Source organism: Herpailurus yagouaroundi, unplaced genomic scaffold (assembly GCF_014898765.1).
Source record: "Herpailurus yagouaroundi ecotype Mexico unplaced genomic scaffold, PumYag 216, whole genome shotgun sequence".
In the NCBI taxonomy this organism is placed as follows: Eukaryota; Metazoa; Chordata; class Mammalia; order Carnivora; family Felidae; genus Herpailurus; species Herpailurus yagouaroundi.
The window spans coordinates 16,363,834-16,388,091 of NW_024412447.1; the positions used below are offsets into that span (position 1 = coordinate 16,363,834).

Genomic DNA, 24,258 nt, shown 5'->3' on the forward strand with positions numbered 1-24,258 from the left:
ACCATTGGTTGCAAGAACTCATGAAATTCAGCCCCTCTAGTTTTCCAAACCAATGACTTATGTAAAATATTCTCCTTGGGTGTTCCCCTCTGTGCTCCTCTCTTTCTCACCCTTCTCTCTGATGCTGGCTCCCTCCTTTCTGAAGCACCCATAATCTTTTTCTCCCCTATACCACTTCTCTGCACTTCATACTTTCTTTGATGTGGCCTCTTCTCTCCCTTCGTTGTGGAGTTTGATCTGTCTGTCTTCAGATTGATTTCTGGAGTATTTAGCATGATTTTATAGTTATCTATTTGTGTTCAAGAGACAAGATGAGGCTAGGGTCCTCCTACTTTGCTGCCATCTTCCTCTCCCTCCTCCAGATTTACTATTTTTAAAATTGAAAGCAAAAACTATGTGTCTGGACAAGACTTACTTGTTCACAAATTTACTTAATTCAAATCTTGTCTGAGTTATGATAATCAAATGATAATTCTAATTTCTTAAACCTATTATTAAAATTATTTTTTCAAATAATATTACTAATTTTAATTAATTGTTTTATTTTTGTGTTTTTAAGCAAAGAGGAGATAGTGTCCGTTGCTTAACAATGCTTGGTCATTTTGGTTTTGAATGTTTGCCTCATCAGTTGGTAAACCAATCTATTCAACAAGGATTTTCTTTTAATATTCTCTGTGTGGGTAAGTGCCTGATTCCTCATCTGAATTAGTACTTAATTTTCTCAAATGCTTACTTCAACTTATCTAAAGTAGTGTAACACTGGTGCTGCTAATTCAAGACCATGTCCTTCTATCTGTATTTGTTCCCATCATGTTAGTCACATTACTTAGACTTTTTATACAAATAAATTTTTATTTGTTTTTGAGAGAGAGAGACACGGGGGGGGGGACAGAGAGAAATGGAGAGAGAGAATCTCAAGCAGGCTCCACACTGTCAGTACAGAGGCCAATGTGGGGCTAGAATCCATGAATCATGAGATCGTGACCTGAGCTGAAACCAAAAGTTGGACGCTTAAGTGACTGAGCCACCCAGGTGCCCCTAGACTTTTATTTTCTTTGGATGTTTCAGTGCTCTTCAAAATCTGATATGTTTTCGTGTATATTTTTTCTATATTATATTAATGACTGAGAGAGTCAAGAGAAACATGTATACCTCATTTTTATTCACAAGATTTTTAAAATGCATTTTATTTATTTATTTATTTATTTATTTTTTTTACCTGTAATCCCACCATCACCATTATATATTTACATATAATTATTTTTTCACACAATTGAGTTCCTATATTATATACTGTTTTGTTCACTGCTAATTTCAGGAACCTCTCTCCAAGTCATTAAAATTTCTTCTTCCCAGGGTGCCTGGGTGGCTCAGTCTGTTGAGAGTCTGACTCTTGATTTCAGCTCAGGTCATGATCTCAGGTTTGTGAGATCGAGCCCTGCATCGGGCTCTGCATTTGCCAGCATGGAGCCTGTTTGGGATTCTCTCTCTCTCTCTCTGCTCCCATCCCTCCCTTATTTATTTATTTTTGAAAGAGAGAGAGAGAGTGCACACACATAAGCAGGGGAAGGGGCAGAGAGAGGAGACAGAATCTGAAGCAAGCTACAGGTTCTGAGCTGTCAGCATAGATCCCAGTGTGGGGTTTGAACCCATGAACTGTGAGATCATGACCTGAACTGAAGTTGGACACTCAACCAACTGAGCCATTCAGGAGCCCCTAAACATGTAAACTTTAAAGGACATTATAGTCATTGATGTATTTGGGTTAAGCGTTACTTCTTCTTAGCCATTTTATGTCCCTAGATAATGTATCTATGTTTATTACAGGGGAAACTGGAATTGGAAAATCAACACTCATTGACACATTATTCAATACTAATTTGAAAGACAAGAAGTCCTCACATTTTTACTCAAATGTTGGACTTAAAATTCAGACATATGAACTTCAGGAAAGTAATGTTCAATTGAAATTAACTGTTGTGAAAACAGTGGGATACGGTGATCAAATAAACAAAGAAGCCAGGTTAGTGTTTTCTTATTTTAATTACAAAAGATTTTATTCTTTCAAGGAATTTACCTTCTTTACTGACATTTCCTCTGGCTATATCACTCCCATCTGCCTCCACCTTTATATAGCCTTCTCTGCTCTCCTTATGTCTCTTTTAAGGACATTTGTTGTTTGAACTAAGATGTATCCAGAAAATCCAGGATGATCTTGTTTATACAAGCACTCTTTTTTTTTCCCAATAAGATTAAATTTACTGGTTTTATAGATTAGGATGAAGACATATCCATCTGATTCTCACCATTGAATCCTTTATATAAGGGTATATCCTTATATATCTATATCAATATTGATATAGATATCCTATATATAAGGTTGATTCCTATAAATTTTTCAAATAGATTTTCCCCATTTATTTACTTGTTGGCTATTCTCATTTTTAAAATCACTTACCCAAGTTATAAGTAAATTTATTTCTGTAAAAATTTAAACAATCCAGATGAAATGAAAACCCACTTATCCAAATGTAAGTACTTAGAACCTTTTCTTTTTCCAAAAATAGCCACTATTGTAAGTTTAGTAAGTGTACTCTCAGACCTTATGTTGAATTTTTATAATAATTAATATACATTTGAAATAATACAGAACAAGTTTCCTTAAACTATATTATATATAATATAAAAATGCATAAAACATTTATGAACAGGTTAATAGATAATTCTGAAACAAACATCCTATGTAATCACTTTTCTATTCAAATTGTGGTCTGATTCCCATAGGCCTTAGACATTTCCCTTTCTTATAAAAATTTTTTTAATGTTTATTTATTTTTGACAGAGAGAGATAGAGAAAGAGACAGCATGAGCAGGGGAGGAGCAGAGAGAGAGGGACACACAGAATCTGAAGCAGGCTCCAGGCTCTGAGCTGTCAGCACAGAGCCCAATGCAGGGCTCGAACTCACAGACCATGAGATCATGACCTGAGCTGAAGTCGGACACTCAACCGACTGAGCCATCCAGGTGCCCCAAGACATTTCCTTTTCTTGATCACAACCCCTCACCAAACTCATAGAAGAAGAGTGTAAAATGTTTGCCAATGGTTGGGAAGAAGGAGGAATTAAGAGCTCTTGTTCAATGGATAACGTTTTAATCATGCAAGATGAGATCTGCTGTACAACAGAAGATTTAACAGTATATGTAACAGTACTTTATATTACATTCAAAAACTTGTTATTAGAGTAGATATCCATTAAGCGATCTTACTGCAATTAAAAAAAAAAGCTATAGGAATGCCACAGGAGTTTTACTTAGAGGGAAATTAAAAAAAATTTTTAATGTTTATTTTTGAGAGAGTGAGTGAGTGAGTGGGGGAAGGGCAGAGAGAGAGGAAGACACAGAAACTGAAGCAGGCTCCAGGCTCTGAGCTGTCAGCACAGAGCCCGATGTGGGGCTCAAACCCACGAACCATGAGATCATGACCTGAGCCAAAGTTTGATGCTCAACCGACTAAGCCACCTAGGGAAATTAATAGCATAAGATACGTATGTTAGAAAAAAACGACAATCTCAAGTATTATAAATTTCAATGTTAAGAAACTAGCCAAATAAGAACAAATTTACCCTAAAGCAATAAAAAGAAAGGAAAAATCATACTACAGCAGAAATTGATGAAAACAGAAAAAATGTCAGAAAATCAATAAGTTGAAAACCTTTAACTAGACTGAGCAAGAAAAATAAATGAGAAGCCAAATACCACCAACATCAGGAATAAGAAAGAAGACATTATTACAGATTTTACAAATATTAAAAAGATAAGAATACAACAAACAATTCAATGCCCATAAAGTCAACAATTTAGAGGTTAGCCATGGGCTTTTCATATATAGCTTTTATTGTGTTGACATAAATTCTTTTATACATAGTTTCAAGAGTTTTGCTATTTTTTTAAATGATGAAAAGGTGTTAAATTACATCAAGTATCTGTTCTGCAACTATTGAAATAGTTATGTAATTTTTCTTTTTCAATCAATGTGGTGTTTATAAATCAACTTACTTATATTGAATAATCCTTGCATTCTGAGGATAAATCCCACCTACTCATTGTGTATGATCCTTTTAATTTGCTGTTGAATTCACGTTGCTAAGTATTTTGTTGAAGATTTTGCATCTGTGTTTATTAGGGATATTTATCTGTAATTTTTTTTTATATCAGGATAATTCTGGCCTTCAAAAGAGTTGGAAATTTTCCCTTTTCTTTAATCCTTTTGGAAGATTTTAAGTATTGGTGTCAATTCTTCTTTAAGTGTTTATTAGAATTCAATACTGAAGCCTGAGTTTTCTGTGTTGGTAAATTTTTGATTACTTATTTAACCTCCTTATTTGTACAAGAATACCTGATTTTACTAGACTTACTTTATTGTGCTTGTCAGATATTTTTCTTTTTATGTATTTTTTTTACAAATTGAAAGTTTATTGCAGCTCTGTGTAAAATAAGTCTATCAGCCTGGCTTTTCCAAGAGCATTTGATGACTTTGTGTCTCTGTGTCACATTTGGTAACTTTGCAATATTTAAAAATTTTTCATGATTATATATTGTTATGATCAGAGATCTCTGATGTTACTTTGTAATTGTTTTGGGGCACTATGAGCTGTGTCCACAAAAGACAGGAAATTTAATTTGTAGATGTTGGGTTTTTAAGTTTTTATTTTAATTCTAGTTAGTTAACGTACAGTATTATATTAGTTTGAGGTGTACAATATTATGATTCCACACTTCCAAACAATACCCAGTTTTTTTCCCTTTGTTTTGTTTCTTAAATTCCACATATGAGTGAAATCATATGGTATTTGTCTTTCTCTGTCTTATTTCACTTAGCATTATACTCCCTAGCTCCCTCTATCTTATCGAAAATGGCAAGATTTCATTATTTTTATGCTGAATAATATTCCATATATAATATTCCATATATAATACATAATATTCCATATATAATATATAATAAATATATAATATATTCCATACATTATATGGAATTACATATATATTTTTTATTCAGCATAAAAATATATGAATGCATATATGAATAATATATATATAATATATATGCCTCTTCTCTATCCATCAATCTATGGACACTTGGGCTACTTCCATATCTTGGCTATTGTAAACAATGCTGCTATAATTATAGGGGCACATATAGCTCCTTGAATTAGTGTTTTTGTATTCTTTGCTTAAATACCCAGTAGTGCAAATGCTGGATCTTAGGCTAGTTCTGTTTTTAACTTTTTGACAAACAAAACTTCATATTGTTTTCCAGAGTGGCTGCCTCAGTTTTCATTTGCACCAACAGTGCATGAGTGTTCTTTTACTCTACATCTTTGCCAACACCTGTTGTTTCTTGTGTTGTTAATTTTAGCCTTTCTGACAGGTGTGAGGTGATACCGCATTGTAGGTTTGATTTGCATTTCCCTGATGGTAAGTGATGATGAACATCTTTTCATGTGTCTGTTGACCATCTGGATGTCTTCTTTGAAGAAATGTCTATGTCTTCTTCCCATTTTTAATTTTTAAAAAATGTTTATTTAGTTTTGAAAGAGAGAGAGAGACAGAGTGTGAGCAGGTGAGGGCCAGAGAGAGAGAGGGAGACACAGAATCCAAAGTAGGCTCCAGGCTCTGACCTGTCAGAACAGAGCCTGATGCAAGGCTCGAACCTACAAACTGTGAGATCATGACCTGAGCTGAAGTCAGACGCTTAACCTACTGAGCCACCCAGGTACCCCACCCCTTCTACCCATTTTAAAATTAGATTATTTGTTTTTTGGATGTTGCATTTTATAAGTTCTTTATACACTTTGGATACTAACCCTTTATCACATATGTAATTTGCAACTATCTTCTCCCATTCCACAGGTTGCCTTTTAGTTTTGTTGCCTGTTTCCTTTGGTGGGCAGAAGCTTTTTATTCTCATGTAGTTGCAATGGTTTATTTTTTATTTTGTTTCCCTTGCCTCAGGGGACTTACTGAAAAAAAGGTTGCTACAGCTGATTTCAAAGAGGTTACTTCCTGTGTTCACTTCTATGATTTTTATTGTTTCAGGACTCAAATTTAGGTCTTTAATCCATTTTACATTTGTTTTTATGTATGGTGTAAGAAATGTCCAGTTTCTTTCTCTTTCGTGTAGCTGAGCCGTTTTCCCAATACCATTTGTTGAAAGGACTGTCCTTTTCCCATCAGATATTCTTTCCTGCTTTGTCAAAGATTAATTGACTATATAGATGTGGGTTTATTACTGGGTTTTCTATTCTGTTCTATTGATCTACATATCAATATTTGTACCAGTACCATATTGTTTTGATTACTACAGCTTTGTAATATAACTTGAAATGTGGAGTTGTGATGCCTCCAGCTTTTCTTTCTCTTTTTATGTTTATTTATTTATTTTGAGAGAGAGAGTGAGTGAGTGAGAGAGAGAGCACGTATACAGAAGTGGGTGAGGGGCAGAGAGAGAGGGAGAGAGAGACTCCCAAGTAGGCTCTGTGCTGTCAGCTCACAGCCTGATGCAGGGCTCAATCCCATGACCATGAAATCATGACCTGATCTGAACTCAAGAGTCAGATGCTTCACTGACTGAGCCACCCAAGTGCCCCTGTTTTTCTTTTTCAAGATTGCTTTGGGAATTTGGGGTCTTTTATGGTTCCATATAAAATTTAGAATTGTTTGTTTTAGTTCTGTGAAAAATGCTGTTGGTATTTTTTTTAGGGATTTAGTTAAATGTGTAACTTGCTTTGGGTAGTATAGACATTTAGCAATATTTGTTCTTTTGATCCATGAGCATGGTATATCTTTCCATTTCTTGGTGTCATCTTCAATTTCTTTCATCAGTGTTTAAATAGTTTTCAGAATACAGGTCTTTCACCTCTTTGTTTAGGTCTCTTACTAGCTATCTTATTGTGTTTGGTGCAATTGTACATGGGATTGAGTCCTTAGTTTCTCTTTCTGTTCTGTAATGATAGCTTCATTAGGGCTATCTAGAAATGCAACAGATTTATGTATTGACCTCGTATTCTGCAACTTTACTAAATTCATTTATCAGTTTGTGCAGTTTTTTAATGGAGTCTTATGAGTTTTCTATATACCGTCATGTTATCTTCAAATACTGAAAGTTTTACTTCTTCCTAATTTGTATGCCTTTTATTTCTTTTTGTTGTCTAATTGCTATGATTAAGACTTCTAGTACTATGTTGAAAAAAGTTTGGGGATGGACGTCTTTGTATTTTTTCTGTCCTTAGAGGATAACCTCTCCATTTTTAAATATCGCCTTTGATATTCACTGTGGGTTTTCCATATAAGGCCTTTACTATGTTGAGGTAAGCTTCCTCCAAACCTGCTTTGTTGAGGGTTTTTATCATGAATGGATGTTGTACTTTGTCAGATGGTTTTTCTTTGTCTATTGAAATGATCATACGGTTCTTATCCTTTGTCCTATTTATGTGATGTATCACATTCATTGATTTGTGAATATTGGATCACCCTTGCAACCCAGGTATAAATCCCACTTGATCATGGTGAATGATTTTTTAATGTATTGTTGAATTCTTTCTGCTAGTATTTTGTTGAGAATTTTTGTAGCCTTATTCATCAGGGATATTTCCATGTAGTTCTCTCTTTTTTTTTTTAAAAAAAAAGGGAAAACAACTTTTTTATTGAAGCATAGTTGAAACACAATGTTACATTAGTGTCAGGTGCACAACATAGTGATTTGACAAGCTTATACATTATGCTAGATAAAAATAACTTTTGGGGTAAAAGAGAATCCCCATAAGACTAATAGATTTTTCAGCACAAAATTTGCAGGTCAGAGGAAAGTGGAATGACATATTCAAAATACTGAAAAAAACTCCTAACCAAGAATATATTCAGAATTGAAGGAGAGAGAAACAGTTTTCCGGGCAAGAAAAGCTGGAGTTTATCAGCACTAAACCAGCCTTACAGGAAGTATTAATGGGATTTTTTTTTTAAGTTGAAAAGAAAGGGTGTTAACTAACAACAAGAAAACATGTGAAAGAATAAATCTCACTAGAAAGGTGAATATATAGTAAATGTAGTAGATTATTCACTTTTTAACATTTATTTTATTGTTTAAATTAATTAATTAATTTTTAAATTTACATCCAAGTTAGTTAGCATATAGTAAAATAATAATTTCAGAAGTAGATTCCTTAATGCTCCTTACCCATTTAGCCCATCCCCCCCTCACACAACCCCTCCAGAAACCCCCTATTTTGGCCCCTCCCTGTTTTTATATTATTTTTGCTTCCCTTCCCTTATGTTCATCTGTTTTGTGTCTCAAATTCCTTATATGAAGGAAGTCATATGATATTTGTCTTTCTCTGACTAATTTCACTTAGCATAATATCCTCTAATTCCATCCATGTAGTTGCAAATGGCAAGGTTTCATTCTTTTTGATTGCCAAGTAATACTCCATTGTCTGTGTGTGTGTGTGTGTGTGTGTGTGTGTGTGTGTATGTGTGTGTGTGTATCTATCTATCTATCTATCTATCTATCTATCTATCTATCTTCTTTATCCATTCATCCATCCATGGACATTTGGGCTCTTTCCATACTTTGGCTATTGTCGATGGTGCTGCTATAAACATTGGGGTGCATGTGCCCCTTCAAAACATCACATCTGTAACCCTTGGATAAATACCTAGTAGTGCAATTGCTTGGTCATAGGGTAGTTCTATTTTTAACTATTTGAGGAACCTCCATACTGTTTTCCTGAGTGGCTGCACCAGCTTGCATTCTCACCAGCAATGCAAAAGAGATCCTCTTTCTCTGCATCCTCGCCAACATCTGTTTTTGCCTGAGTTGTTAATGTTAGCCATTCTGACAGGTATGAGGTGGTATCTCATTGTGGTTTTGATTTGTATTTCTCTGATAATGAGTGATGTTGAGCATCTTTTCATGTGTTAGCTGGCCATCTGGATGTCTTCTTTGGAGAAGTGTCTATTTATGTCTTTTATCCATTTCTTCTCTTCTTCTATTTGAATTTTTTGAGTGCTGAGTTTGTAAGTTCTTTATAGATTTTGGATACTAACCCTTTACCTGATGTGTCATTTGATAATATCTTCTCCCGTTCTGTTGGTTGTGTTTTAGGTTTGCTGATGGTTTCCTTTGCTGTGCAAAAGCTTTTTATTTTGATGAGGTCCCAGTAGTTCAGTTTTTCTTTTCTTTCCCTAGCCTCTGGAGACATGCTGAGTAAGAAGTTGCTGTGACCAAGGTTAAAGAGGTTTTTGCCTGCTTTTCCCTCGAGGATTTTGATGGCTTTCTGTCTTACATTTATCTTTCATCCATTTTGAATTTATTTTTATGTAGGATGTAAGAAAGTGTCCAGATTTATTTTTCTGTATGTTGCTGTCCAGTTTACCCAGCACCACTTGCTGAAGAGACTGTCTTTATCCCAATGGACATTCTATCCTGCTTTGTCAAAGATTAGTTGGCCATACATTTGTGGGTCCATTTCTGGGTTCTATATTCTGTTCCATTGATCTGAGTGTCTGTTCTTGTATCAGTACCATACTGTCTTGACGATTACAGCTTTGTAATACATCTTCAAGTCCTGGAGTGTGATGCCTCCAGCTTTGGTTTTATTTTTCAAGATTGCTTTGGCTATCCAGGGTCTTTTCTGGTTCCATACAAATTTTAGGATTGTTTGCTCTAACTCTGTGAAGAATGATGGTGTTATTTTGATAGATATTGCATTGACTATGTAGATTGCTTTGGGTAGTATCAACATTTTAACAACGTTTATTCTCCCTATCCAGGAGCATGGAATCTTTTTCCATTTTTTTGTGTCTTCTTCAATTTCTTTCATAAGCTTTCTATAGTTTTCAGTACATAGATTTTTCATCTCTTTGGTTAGGTTTATTCCTAGGTATTTTATGGTTTGGGTGCAATTGTTAATGGGATAGATTCCTTGATTTCTCTTTCTGTTGCTTCATTGTTGGTGTATAGGAATGCAACCGATTTCTGTGCATTGATTTTATATCCTGCAATTTTGCTGAATTCATGGATCAGTTCAAGCAGTTTTTGGTGGAATCTTTTGGGTTTTCCATATAGAGTAGTATGTCATCTGTTAAGAGTGAAAATTTGGCTTCCTCCTGGCTGATCTGGATGCCTTTAATTCCTTTGTGTTGTCTGATTGCTGAGACTAAGACTTCCAATATTATGTTGAATAACAGTGGTAAGAGTGGACATCCCTGTCTTGTTCCTGACCTTAGGGGAAAGCTGTCAGTTTTTCCCCATTAGGATGACATTAGCCGTGGATCTTTCATATATGGCTTTTATGATCTTGAGGTATGATACTTCTATCCCTATTTTCTTGAGGGTTTTTTATCAAGAAAGAACACTATATTTTGTCAAATGCTTTATCTGGATATATTGAAAGGATCATGTGCTTCTTGTCCTTTTTTTTAAATTGATGTGATGTATCATATTTATTGTTTTGTGGATATTGAACCAGCCCTGCATCCCATGTATAAACCCCACTTGGTCGTGGTGAATACTTCTTTTAATGTATTGTTGGATCCGGTTGGCTAGTATCTTGTTGAGGATTTTTGCATCCATGTTCATCAGGAAAATTGGTCTGTAGTTGTCCTTTTAATGGGGGCTCTGTCTGGTTTTGGAATGAATGTAATTCTGGCTTCATAGAATGAGTTTGGAAGATTTCCTTTCATTTCTGTTTTTTGGAACAGCTTCAAAAGAATAGGTGTTAATTCTTTAAATGTTTTGTAGAATTCCCCTGGAAAGCCATTCTGTCCTGGACTCTTCTTTGTTGGGAGATTTTTGAATATTATTTTGATTTCTTTGCTGGTTATGGGTCTGTTCAAATTTTCTATTTCTTCCTGTTTTAGTTTTGGTAGGAATTTGTCCATTTCTTCCAGATTGCCCACTTTATTGGTGTATAATTGCTGATAATATTATCTTATTATTGTTTGTATTTCTGCAGAGTTGGTTGTTATCTCTTTCATTCTTGATTTTATTTATTTGGGTCTTTTCCTTCTCATTTTTTTGGGGTCGAACTGGCTCGGGGGTTATCAGTTGTGTTAATTCTTTCAAAGAACCAGCTCCTGGTTTTATTTATCTGTTCTATTGTTGTTGTTTTTTTTAGTTTGTTTCTTTGTTTGGTTTTGATAGCATTGATTTATGTTCTAATCTTTTTTTTCTTGTCTTCTGCTGATTTTAGGTTTTATTTGGTGTTCTTTTTCCAGCTCTTCTGGTGTAAGTTTAGGTTATGTATCTGAGACCTTTCTTTCTTCTTTAGGAAGGCCTGGATTGCTATATACTTCCCTCTTATGACAGCCTTTACTACATCCCAGAGGTTTGAGGCTGTGGTGTTATCGTTTTCATTGGCTTCCATGTACTTTTTAATTCCCTCTTTGACTTCTTGGTTAGCCCATTCATTCTTTAGTAGGATGTTCTTTAGTCTCCAAGTATTTGTTATCTTTCCAAATTTTTTCCTATGGGTGATTTCAAGTTTCATAGCATTGTGGTCTGAAAATATGCACGGTATGATCTTGATCTCTTTGTACTTGTTGAGGGCTGCTTTGTCTCCCAGTATGTGACCTATTCTGGAGAATGTTCCATGTGCACTGGAGAATAATTTGTATTTCACTGCTGTAGGATGAAATTTTCTGTATATATCTGTTAAGTCCATCTGGTTCAGTGTGTCATTCAAAGCCAAACAATGTCATTCATTGTTTTCTTGTTGATTTTCTGTTTAGATGATGTCCATTGCTATAAGTGTGGTGTGAAGTCCCCTACAATTATGGTATTATTATCAATGAGTTTCTTTATGTTTGTGAATAATTGATTTATATATTTGGATGCTTTCACATTTGGAGCATAAATGTTTACAATTGATAGGTCTTATTGGTGAATAGACCCATTAATTATGATATAATGCCTTTCTTCATCTCATGTTACAGTCTTTTTTTTTAAACGTTTATTTATTTTTGAGACAGAGAGAGACAGAGCATGAACGGGGGAGGGGAAGAGAGAGAGGGAGACACAGAATCTGAAACAGGCTCCAGGCTCTGAGCCATCAGCCCAGAGCCCGACGCGGGGCTCGAACTCATGGACCGTGAGATCGTGACCTGAGCTGAAGGCGGATGCTTAACTGACTGAGCCACCCAGGCGCCCCTCATGTTACAGTCTTTATTTTAAAATCTAGATTGCCTGATATAAGTATGGCCACTCCAGATTTCTTTTGTTGACCATTAGCATGATAGATGGTTCTCCATCCCCTTATTTTCAATCTGAAGCTGTTTTTAGGTCTAATGTGGGTATCTTGTAAACAGCATATAGATGGATATTGTTTTCTTATCCATTCTGTTACCCTATGTCTTTTGATTGGAGCATTGAGTCCATTGACGTTTAGAGTGAGTACTGAAAGATATGAATTTATACCATTATGTTGCCTGTAGAGTTGATGTTCCTGGTGGTATTCTCTGGTCCTTTCTAGTATTTGCTGCTTTTGGTAATTTTTTTTTTCATTTTTTTCTCCCCTCAGAGAGTCCCCCTTAAAATTTCTGGCCAGGCTGGTTTAATGGTCACAAACTCCTTTAATTTTTGTTTGTCTGGGAAAATTTTTGTCTCTCCTATTTTAAATGACAGCCTTGCTGGATAAAGAATTCTTGGCTGCATGTTTTTCTGATTCAGCACATTGAATATATCCTGCCACTCCTTTCTGGCCTGCCAAGTTTCTGTGAATAGGTCTGCTGCAAACCTGATCTGTCTTCCCTTGTAAGTTAAGGACTTTTTTTCCCTTGTTGCTTTCATGATTCTTTCCTTGCCTGAGTATTTTGTGAATTTGACTATGACATGCCTTGTTGATGGTCAGTTTTTGTTGAATCTAATGGGAGTTCTCTGTGCTTCCTGGATTTTCATGTGTATGTCTTTCCCCAAGTTAAAAAGTTTTCTGCTATGATTTGCTCATGTAAACCTTCTACCCCTATTTCTCTCTCTTCGTCTTCTGGAGCCCTTATGAGTCTGATGTTATTCATTTTTAATGAGTCACTGAGTTCTCTAATTCTTATTTCGTTCTCATTTGCATTAGTCTCCCTCTTTTTTTCTGTTTCAGTATTCTCCATAAGTTTGTCCTCTGTATTGCTGATTCGCTTCTTTGTTTCATCCATCCTTGCCACTGTGGTGTCCCTTCGAGATTACAGCTCAGTTATAGCAGTATAATTTTATTTTCATCCTGACTAGATTTTACTTCTTTTTTTTCCACAGAAAGGGATTCTAGTCTTTTTTCAACTCCAGATAGTATTCTTATTATCGTGATTCTAAACTTTGTTTCAGACATCGTGCTTGTATGTGTGTTGATGAAGTCCCTGGCTGTCATTTATTCCTGTTCTTTCTTTTGGGGTAAATTTCTTCCTTTCATCATTTTGAAGGAAAAAGGAATTAATAAATTAAAAAAAATTAAAATTAAAATTAAGAAATTAAAAACAACACAAAGAAATCAAATAAAGGATGATAGATCCTAGGTATGTTTTGGTCTTGTTGAAAAATACTTGATAGGGGCGCCTGGGTGGCGCAGTCGGTTAAGCATCCGACTTCAGCCAGGTCACGATCTCACGGTCCGTGAGTTCGAGCCCCGCGTCGGGCTCTGGGCTAATGGCTCAGAGCCTGGAGCCTGTTTCCGATTCTGTGTCTCCCTCTCTCTCTGCCCCTCCCCCGTTCATGCTCTGTCTCTCTCTGTCCCCAAAATAAATAAACGTTGAAAAAAAAATTTTTTTAAAGAAAAATACTTGATAGATCAGAGAAAAAAAGGGGGAAAAAAGAAAAGAAAAAAGAGGACAAAAAAAGGAAATAGGTTGAAATTTTGAAAAATGGATGCAATAAAATAAATAAAATGAAATTATGGAAGTAAATAGAATTTTAAAAATTTACAAAAAGGTAAAAAATATAGTAGGAACAAATTAAAAATCTTTTTTAAAATATGGAAAATAAAAATAGTGTCTTTCTATATACAAGAATAAGAAAGGAAAGAAAAAGAAAAAGACATTGAATAGATGGACCAATGAACAGAATCAAGTACAATTGAAATTACATCCGGTTTCCCCTAGAGGTCAAACTATGAAGCACTTTATAGTCTGTAAACTAAGCAGGTGGAGAGACTTCTGTTCCTCAAGAGGACAGTTGGCCCAATTGTGCAGGGCTTAATGTAATGGCTCCATTCTCCACTAGATGGCGTTGCTTAGCTTACTGGGGTGGATTGTTGTGGCACTTGTGGGTGTGTATGTGAATATGCCAGAGGGTGAAAATGGAGTCACCCAGCTACCCAGTGTCTCTTATCAGAACTCTGTGCTCTCCCCAACCTGCAATCAAGCACATCTCCTTTGTCTCTGGCTTCCATCCACCACCTGCTTCTACACTGTCTGTGACAAAGCCATCAGGCTGCCAGGTGGCACCTCCATCCTGAGTTTTATCTCAATGGGTCTGTTTCCCAACCCCTCATATCTGAGGGACTGCAGCTTTGACTCACTCCCACCCTCTGGGGGAGGGTCTTGCTGAGCAATGGCCAGGTGCTGGTCTGTCCCCAGGAATGTTCATGAGACTGTGCCACTGCCTCTGCCCAGCAAATGTGGCCAGGTGCCAGCCCGCCCCAGAATAAGTTCATGTGATCATATAGCAACAGTGTTTCAAGGATTATGGCAAATCACAACACACATCTGGCACCAGACTTCACCCTTAATGTCCTTGCTACAAAACCAGCAAATGTGGCCATTCTTTGGGTCCACTGGGACCTTTGTCTTTGTGGAGGCCGCACTGCTGCAAATGTCCTCCCAGCAGGGAACTGCCTCTCCCTGTGTGGCCCAAGGACCCCTTGGACCTCTCTTTCTGCTCCTAGGGATTTGTCTTTCCCCCCAGAGCACCACCAGGTATCGACCTCAGAGTTTCAGACTCTGGGCTCCCCCTGTTTATAGAGTCTTAATGGAATTTAAACCCTCTATTTTCTCCTTTCTCCCTTTTTTGTTCAGTCCCTTGTGGCTGTTTCCACTCTCCCTTTTTCTCTCCAGCTACTTTCCAGGTGTGCTTTGCCCATACTCTCCTCCTGCCCCCATTTTCATCTCTCCACAAGCAAAAACAGCTCCCTGCTCTCTGCGGCTTTTCTCTCCCCCAGTTCACCTCTCTGCGCCACATACCTGCTGAGTTCTATGGTTCAGGTTGTGCATATTGTGTTAATCCTCAAATCAGTTTTCTAGGTGTGCAAGAGGGTTTAGTGTTGATCTGGCTGCATTTAAGAGATGAGAGACACAAAAAAAACCTTCCATGCTGTTCTGCTGTCTTGGCCCCTCCCTTGTAGTTTTCTTCTTTAGTGGAGTCTTTATTTGATTTTGGTATCAGGCTAATTCTGGCCTCAGAGAATGAGTTTGGAGGTTTTCCTTTCTATTATATTTTTGGAATAGTTCGAGAAGAATAGGTACTAACTCTTTAAATGTTTGGTAGAATTCTCCTGGGAAGCCATTTGGCCCTGAAGTTTAGTTTGTTGGGAGTTTTCTGATTACTGTTGCAATTTCTTTGCTGGTTATATGTCTGTGCAAATTTTCTATTCTTTCCTGTTTCAGTGGTGGTAGATTATATGTTTCTAGTAATTTATACATTTCTTCCAGGTTGTCCAATTTGTTGGCATATAATGTTTCATAGTATTCTCTGATTATTGTATTTATGTGGTGTTGGTTGTTATTTCTTCCTTTTCATTTGTGATTTTATTTGGGTCCTTTCTCTTTTCTTTATGATAGGTCTGGCTAGGGGGTTATCTATTTTATTAAATTTTTCAATGAACCAGCTCCTGGTTTCATTGATCTGTTTAAAAATTTTTTAGTTTGTATATCATTTATTTTTGTTCTAATCTTTAGTATTTCCCTACTTCTGGCTTTAGGATTCATTTGTTGTCCTTTGGCTAGCTCCTTTAGGTGTAAGGTTTGGTTTGTTTATTTGAGATGTTTCTTGCTTCTTAAGGTAGCCTTATATTGCCATATACTTTCCTCTTAGGAAAAGTATACTGCTTTTGCTGCGTCCCAAAATTTTGGACCATGGTGTTTTCATTTTCATTTGTTTCCATGTATTTCTTTATTTACTCTTTGATTTCCTGTTTCATCCATTCATTATTTAGTAGCATGTTGTTTATCCTCCATGTATTTGGGCTCTTTCCAGATTTTTTTTTTGTTGGGTTGACTTCACATTTTATGGTGTTGTGTTCAGAAAAGATGCAATGTATGATTTCAATGTTTTTGTATTTGTTGAGGCCCGATTTCTGACCTAATATGTGACCTATTCTGGAGAATGTTCCATGTTCACTTGAAAAGAATGTGTATTCTGATATTATAAAATGGCATGTTCTGAATATATCTGTGAAGTCCATCTGGTCCAGTGTGTCATTCAAAGCCATTGTTTCCTTATTGATTTTCTATTTACATGATATGTCCATTGGTAAGTGGAGTGTTAAAGTCCACTATGATTTTGGTATTATTATTGATTAGTTCCTTTATGTTTATTACACATATATATTTGAGTGTTACCATGTCAGGTGCATAAATATTTATAATTGTTATATCTCCTTGTTATGATTATATATGTGCCCTTTTTTGTGTCTTGTTACAGTATGTTTTAAAGTCTAGTGTGTCCAATGTAAGTATTACTACTCTGACTTTCTTTTGACATCCATCTGCATGATAAATATTTCTTTCTCCCCTCATTTTCAGTCTGCACGTGACTTTAGCTATAAAATGAATCTCTTGTAGGCAGCATATAGATGAGTCTTTTTTTTAAAAAATATACTCTCACACTCTATGTCTCTTGATTGGAGCATTTAATCCATTTACTTTCCAAGTAATTATTGATAGATAAGTATTTAGTGCCATTTTATTACTTGTCATTATGATCCATTCTTGGCTGCGGATTTTACCCATTCAGCACTTTGAATGTATCATGCCACTCCCTTCTGGCTTGTAAAGTTTCTGCTGAAAAATTTCCTGCTAGTCTTATGGACTTTTTCTTGTTAGTTACTGTTTTCTTTTGTCTTGCTTCTTTAAATTTGTTCTTTATCATTGTATTTTGTCAATTTAATTACAATAGGTTTTGCTTCTGGTCTGGTTTTGTTGATTTTGATGACAGTTCTCCATGCCTCTTTGATCTGGAGAGGTGTATTTTTTTTCCCCACATTAGGGGAGTTTTCAGCTATTATTTCTTCAAATAAATTTTCTGCCTCCCTTTGTCTCTTCTGCTTTTGGGATTCCTATACTGTGGATGTTATTATGTTTGGTGGAGTCACTGAGTTTCCTAAGTCTATTCTCCTTTTGCACAATTTTTTTTCTCTCTTTTGTTCAGCTTGGTTACTTTCCATTACTCTATCTTCTAGGTCACTAATTTGTTCCTCTGCTTCTTTCATCCTGCTGTTCATTCCATTAAGCATGTTTCTTATTTAGTTTATTGTGTCATTTATTTCTTTTCTTTGTTCCTTATATCTTTGTTAAGAGTTTTACTCATGTATTGCACTCTTTTCTCAATTCCAGTGAATCTTCATGATCATTACTTTAAATTCTCTATCAGGCATGTTCTTTTTATCTGTCTCACTTTGATTTTGCTGTTGCCTTGTCCTATTCTTTCAGTTGGGTAAATTTATTTGTCTCCTGATTTTGTCTGCCTCTCTGTGTCTGTGTGTGTTAAGAATGTCAGTTATGTCTTCTGCTCTTGAAAGTAGTGACTTTATGAAGAAGAGGTCCCAGAGTGATTTGCTGTGCAGTGTCTCCTATGCACCAGAACCTGGTACTTCAGGAGAATTATCCTTTGTGTGTTGCTTACATCCTGCTTTTGTGTCTGAACCACTCTTCCTTTCAGTTCAGTCATCTGCACTGACTCTCTGCCTATTGTGGACTGTATTTATTCTCTGTGGCATTAGTGGGACAGAGACAGGGCAGCTCTTAAGGGTTCTGCCTGCTGGGGAACGTGGGGGTGGGGCGGCAGTTTTAGCAAATTTGCCTGGTGCCACTAGTCCTATGCTGGATCCCTCAAAGTGCTGGGGCGTTGGGGGGCTGGGCATTAGGGTGGGAAGTTGTGTGAGACTGGGCACAGCATATGGTGATATTTGGGCATGGCTTGGTCAGGTGTGCCATGGTGGATGTGCACCCAGTAGCTGGGTGGGGCTTGTATGCAGCTTGACAAAATTTTCCCTGGGCCCAGGGCTGAGGCTAGCAGGCTTGGAGTGTGAGTGTCCTCAGAATTTGTGGGCATGGCACATTGCTAGCAAGTTATTTAGCTAGTGTCTGTGCAGTCTGGCCTCCTGCAGATGGCCCTATGTTTATGTTGGCGGCTGGGGAAGGCAAGTGGCACCTGCCATCTCCTTTGTCTTTGGTGAAGTCCCCTAACATGCTCTGAATAAGTATAAACAGCTGTGTCTCCTGTTTACCCCTGGTGTATAAATTGCCATTTTTTATGTTGCTTCTATGCACAGGCTGCTGTCTCTTTAAAGGCAACGACACAGCTATCACTAGCCCTCTGGGCTCGCCCAGTGCTGAGCCAGCCAGTAGTTAAAGGTCCAGGTTCCAAGTTCCACTGGTTACACAAACTCAAGAATTCAACCCCTCTGGTTTTTAAAACTGAACTTTATGGGGATTTGTCTTCCCTGTGTGAACTCCCTGGTGCAAGGGCCTATTTCTCTACCCTTCTGCATATGCAGCTTCCTTCCTCCTGTGGGAAGTCTCCCTCCATCATTCTGGCCTGCCTAAACTTTCAGATGCAGCCTCTTCTCTGTATTTAGTTGTGGAGTTTGTTCTGCCAATCTTTGGATCACTCTCTGGTTTATTGACTTGGATGTAGATGATATATATTTGTAAACATGGGATGTAGTGAGCTCAGGGTCCTCCTACTATGTCATCTTCCCAAGCTCCCCCATATTAGCTATTTATTAAGTGGTGAAAAGGCAGACTATAGATATTATTAATCTTTTATACTAATATGTTGAAATAACCTTTTTTTCCCCAGCTACCAACCTATAGTTGAATATGTAGATGCTCAATTTGAGGCCTATCTTCAAGAAGAATTGAAAATTAAACGTTCCTTCATTGACTACCATGATTCCCGTATACATGTGTGCCTTTACTTCATTTCACCTACAGGACATTCTTTGAAGTCCATTGATCTATTAACTATGAAGAACATTGACAATAAGGTGTGTTAGGTAAATCCATTAACCTGTCAGGATTTGATAATTATTTTATGATAATATATAATTTGAAGGTATTTGCATACAAGAATTTATTATTTTTTAATATGTTTAATATATTTAAAATATGTTTAATATGTTAAAAGGGATAGCATTACAACATGCCACAAACTTAGTAGTTTAAACAACAGAAGTTAATTTTCTCACAGTAATGGAAAGTAGAAGTCCATGATGAAGATGCTGCCAACATTGTTTTCTTCTGAAACCTTTTTTATTGAGTGGTAGACCATCACCTTCCCAATGTATCTTCACATGTTCTGTACTCTGTGCATGTATCTGATGTCTTTTTGTTGTATGTCTATGTTTCCTCTTCTTTTAAGGATACCAGTTACATTGTATTAGCCCCTATTCTAATGGCTTTATTTTAACTTAATCACCTCTTTCAAGATTCTCCAAATACAGTCTTGTTCTGAGATATTGGGTGTTAGGACCTCAACATATGCATTAAGGGAGGAATGATACATTCAGCCCATAATAGCATTTGATAAATTTCAACCTTAGTTTGCTTTACAGATAAATTTAATTAAGTATGTGTTAGGAAAATAAGATACAGGTTAAAAAATATTTTTAAAAAACTTACAGGTTTTTTCTTGTGATTAAAGATCATACAGATTGTGGTAATTTGCCTGTATTTGTAAATTTGAATTTATTCTATTGTACTATAAAACAATCCCATTAACATTTACTTTACACCATTGATTGTGTGAAACATGAAGTTTTTATGATCCTGGCTAGTGATCCTATCAGAGGGATTCAGAATGCAGTATGTTCATGTATATTTTTTCCAATAGAAGGTAAATATACATATGAAAGAAACTTTTATTTCATGAGATTCTTTTCTGTACTTTATGAGGTTGAAGAGAGAAGAACTTTTAAAATTTGGTTTCTTTTTATCAAAGAAGGCCTGACTTTTGCTATATATTGTTCAAACTGGAAAGAAATTTTGTACCTAATCATATATGTCACCAAGTTGTTGAAAGAAGTTAGATTTTTACTTAAAATCAAGAGCTGACCTAATTTCTTTATTATTAGTGTATTCAATAGCCTGAGGCACAAAGTTTTATTTTTAATCTTATGGGTAGCTGTTATCATCAAAGAATTTCCAGATATAGAAAATTGCTATTTTTTTCCACAAGGACATTACATAAAGGGGTGGGTAACCATGCCTATGTGTCTGTTGTCTTCTAGGTTGCTCAGTTCCCTTCTGCAATAAGTGACTTTCATTCCTCAAATCTGAACACCTAACAAATTAACATGGAAAATTTCCACTTGTTATGTGTTAAGGATTTACTATCATTAGAGGATAGCTTTCTCAGCAGTATAATCCAAGATATTTATGTTAGACTTGAATCTATCTTAGTAGTTGTCTGTTTTTTACCGTGGAAACTATTATTTAAGTTTCAAAAGCTAGATAAAAATTTGAACATCAATGTTATATTGAAGCCCTAGATTTGTACAAGGATTTTTTAAAATGTATTTGAAGAATCTAAAACAAAAGCAAAATACATAGAACTGATTCTTATGCATTCACACTATATCACAAGCCTTGACATTATGTAGCTATGATTTAATAAAATATCTTAATTTAACAGCAATAAAACATGTTTTAGAATTTTGCATATTTTTACTTTCTGCAAAGTTTAATTATTAAGATATAAATGCATGGAGACAGGAGGGATCATGTTGTAGAACTATGAAGAAAAGTTTATGAATAAAATTTCAACCTCAAATATGCAATATGGAAATAGTGCCTTTTTACAAAATATGAATGAAGAGTTTTGTGAGCAAGATATTACACAAATGTATACATACATTCAGCCTTTAGAGTATGGTAACAAAAAAAAGTCTATTATTTTTACGTGGTCTTTGGAAAACAGAAGCAAATATATCTGCAAAGACATGTAGGTAGATCAAGGATCTGTGAAAATGGGACATTGATTAAGATGAATTTATGAAGAAGGTGATGCAAATGAATGACAGGTAGATGGACAAAATAAATCTCATATACAGTTTTGATGAAAGGTCTCTTCTGTCTTTTAGCACTCAGTTTAATAAGAAATCAAATCGATAATGAGTTAAATAGACTATTTCATTATACCACTTACATTTTACTAACTCCAAATGTGTTGAAAGTATAAGAAAGTTTGAGAAAAAAAGTTTGAAACTTTTAAACCTGAATTCTGAGAAAAGATTCATCTTCAAAAGTACTGATGATTTTGGGAAGCAATTTTGTGATGAAGGTATGGTAGCCACTGATTATCTAGTTGTAAAAATTTATTGTCAGAGTGAGGTTTTGACTGTAAAAATTCCAGGATTAACAACACATCCTCAATGGTGATATTTTATTTGCTTCTTTATTTACAGGTGAACATTATACCATTGATTGCCAAAGCAGATACAATTTCTAAAAACGACTTACAGAAATTCAAGTGTAAAATAGTGAGTGAATTGGTTAGTAATGGCATCCAGATATATCAGTTCCCAACAGATGATGAAACTACTGCTCAGGTGAATTCCTCAATGAATGTAAGCTTCTAACTATTGAATATCATTTCTATTTTGTGTGGGAATAAAAATATAATTTATAAGTAACAATATTAGTAATAAATTGTCACTCGCATCTGACAAAGAGACTTTAAATAAGGCATTTTCCCCCAAAATTTATTGTGGGAAACCTTGCCTTGTCTTCCCTTCCCCTCCCGTCTTCCCTTCCCTTCCCTTCCCTTCCCTTCTTCTCTTCTCCCACCTGTCAGACCTTGCCACCGATGCTAAGCAACTACTAATCAACTCTCTATGTAGATTTTTTTGTTATGGAATTAGCATATGAATAAATTTAATAATATTTGGTCTCTTCGTGTACATATTGGCTATTAGTATGTCTTCCCACAAGAAATGTTTGCTTATATCCTTTTTACAAGGATTGGAAAATGGAAAAAACATCCATTTTTTAATTGAAGTTTTGTCTTTTTTATCATTGAATTGTAAGTTTTTTTATATATTCTGGATACAAGTTCCTTATGAGAAATATGGCTTGCAAGTACTTTCTTCCAAGCTGTTGGTCATTTCCTCACTTTCTTTTTGCTATCACTTGAAACACAAAAGGTTTAATTTTGATGAAGTCCAATTTATGTATTTTTGTTATTGTTACTTGTATCTTTGGTGTCATATCTAAGAATATTTTGCAAAATCCAAGGTAATAAATATTTACCTTCTTCTAAGAGTTTGAAAATTATGGTAAAATACACATAGCATGAAAATTACCATCTTAAATATTCTACACTGTACAGTGGAGTTGTATTATACATTCACATTTTTGTGCTCCCATCACCATTATCTATTTACAGAACCCTTTTCATCTTGTAAAACTGAAGCCCTGTATCTAAGAAAGAGTAACTCCACATTACCCTTCCCTTTAGCCCCTGGAAACCACCATTGTACTTTCTACCTATAAATTTGACTACTCAAAATTATACTACTTCCTGAAAACACAATTATATAATATTTGTCCTTTAACGGATGTACAAATAACTCTTTGAATTATTTAGAATATATTCCAAGAAGTGGAATTGTTAGATTTTATGGTAATTATATGTTTAGTTTTTTTGAAGAACTGTCATACTGTTTTCAGTGTCTGCACTATTTTTCATTATCAACTATAGTGTGCAAGGATTCCAGTTTCTCTACATCCTAACCAATGCTTGTTATTTTCTATTTTTTTAAATAGCTAATCTTAATGGATATGAAGTGGCATCTCATTGTAGTTTTTATTTGAATTTTCCTAATGATTATGTATGTTAAGCATCTTTTATTGTGCTTTTGGTATTTGTATACTTTCAGTGGAGAAATATGTACATTTCCATTCTATTTAGTTGTCTAATTTGTTGGTGTTCAGTTGTTCATGATATTCATTTATAATTATTTTTATTTCTGAAATGTTGGTAGTAATGTGTCTCTTTCATTTCTGATTCTAATAATTTGAATCTCCTTTTTTACCTTGGTTGATAGAGCTAAAGTTTGGTCAATTTTGTTGTTTTTTTCCCCAAAGAACCCACTTTAAATTTCTTTGATTTTCCTATATCTTATTATTCCTTATGTCATTAATTCCCAATGTAACCAGTATTATTTTCTTCCTTCTGTCTGCTTTAGGTTTAGCTCTTTCTTCTTTTGTAACTGTCTTAAAATGAATGGTTAATTTGTGGATTTGACGTCTATCTTCTTTCTTTATAGGGATTTATGGCTATAAATTTCCATCTAGTCATTGCTTTGGCTACCTCACACAATTTTTAGTATTTTTATTGTATTTTATTATTATTTTTATTGTTTTTATTTTAATTTCAGCATATTTAACATATAGTGTTCTATTAGCTTCAGGTGTACAATATAGTGATTCAACAACTCCATTCATCACCCAGAGCTCATCAGGACAAGTGTACTCCTTCATCCCCATCGCCTATTTAACCCATCCACTACCCAACTCTCCTCTGGTAACCATCAGTTTGTTCTCTATAATTAAGAGTCTCCTTCTTGGTTTCTTCCTCCCTCTTTTTTCCCTTTGCTCATTTGTTTTGTTTCTTAAATTTCACATTAATGAAATCATATGGTATTTGTCTTTCTCTGATTTATTTCACTTCTCATTATACTCTCTAGCTCCATCCATGTTATTGCAAATGGCAAGATTTCATTCTTTTTTATGCCTGAAAATATTCCATTGTATATATGTATATATGTGTATATGTATATCTCTATCATTTACCTATCATCAATCTATTGTCTACATATCTATCACTTGCTCTTTATTCATCAATCGATGGACACTTGGGCTTCTTTCAAATCTTGACTATTATAAACAATGCTGCTATAAACATTGGGGTGCATATATCTCTTTGAATTAGTATTTTAGTATTCCTTGAGTAAATATCTTGTAGTGTGATTACTGATAAGTGTGATTAACTTTTTGAGG

The 24,258-nt window shown here is 35.3% G+C and overlaps 1 protein-coding gene across 1 annotated transcript in view; it reads left to right on the forward strand.

Moving 5' to 3' along the window:
* The window catches only part of SEPTIN14 (septin 14), a 91,617-nt gene that overhangs the window by 11,454 nt on the left and 55,905 nt on the right, over positions 1–24,258 (forward strand). Inside the window, exons 3-6 of the mRNA XM_040455664.1 lie at positions 560–680; positions 1,828–2,023; positions 19,058–19,244; positions 21,663–21,824. Coding sequence (XP_040311598.1) covers positions 560–680; positions 1,828–2,023; positions 19,058–19,244; positions 21,663–21,824 — 666 coding nt within the window. The remainder of the gene's footprint in view (positions 1–559; positions 681–1,827; positions 2,024–19,057; positions 19,245–21,662; positions 21,825–24,258) is intronic.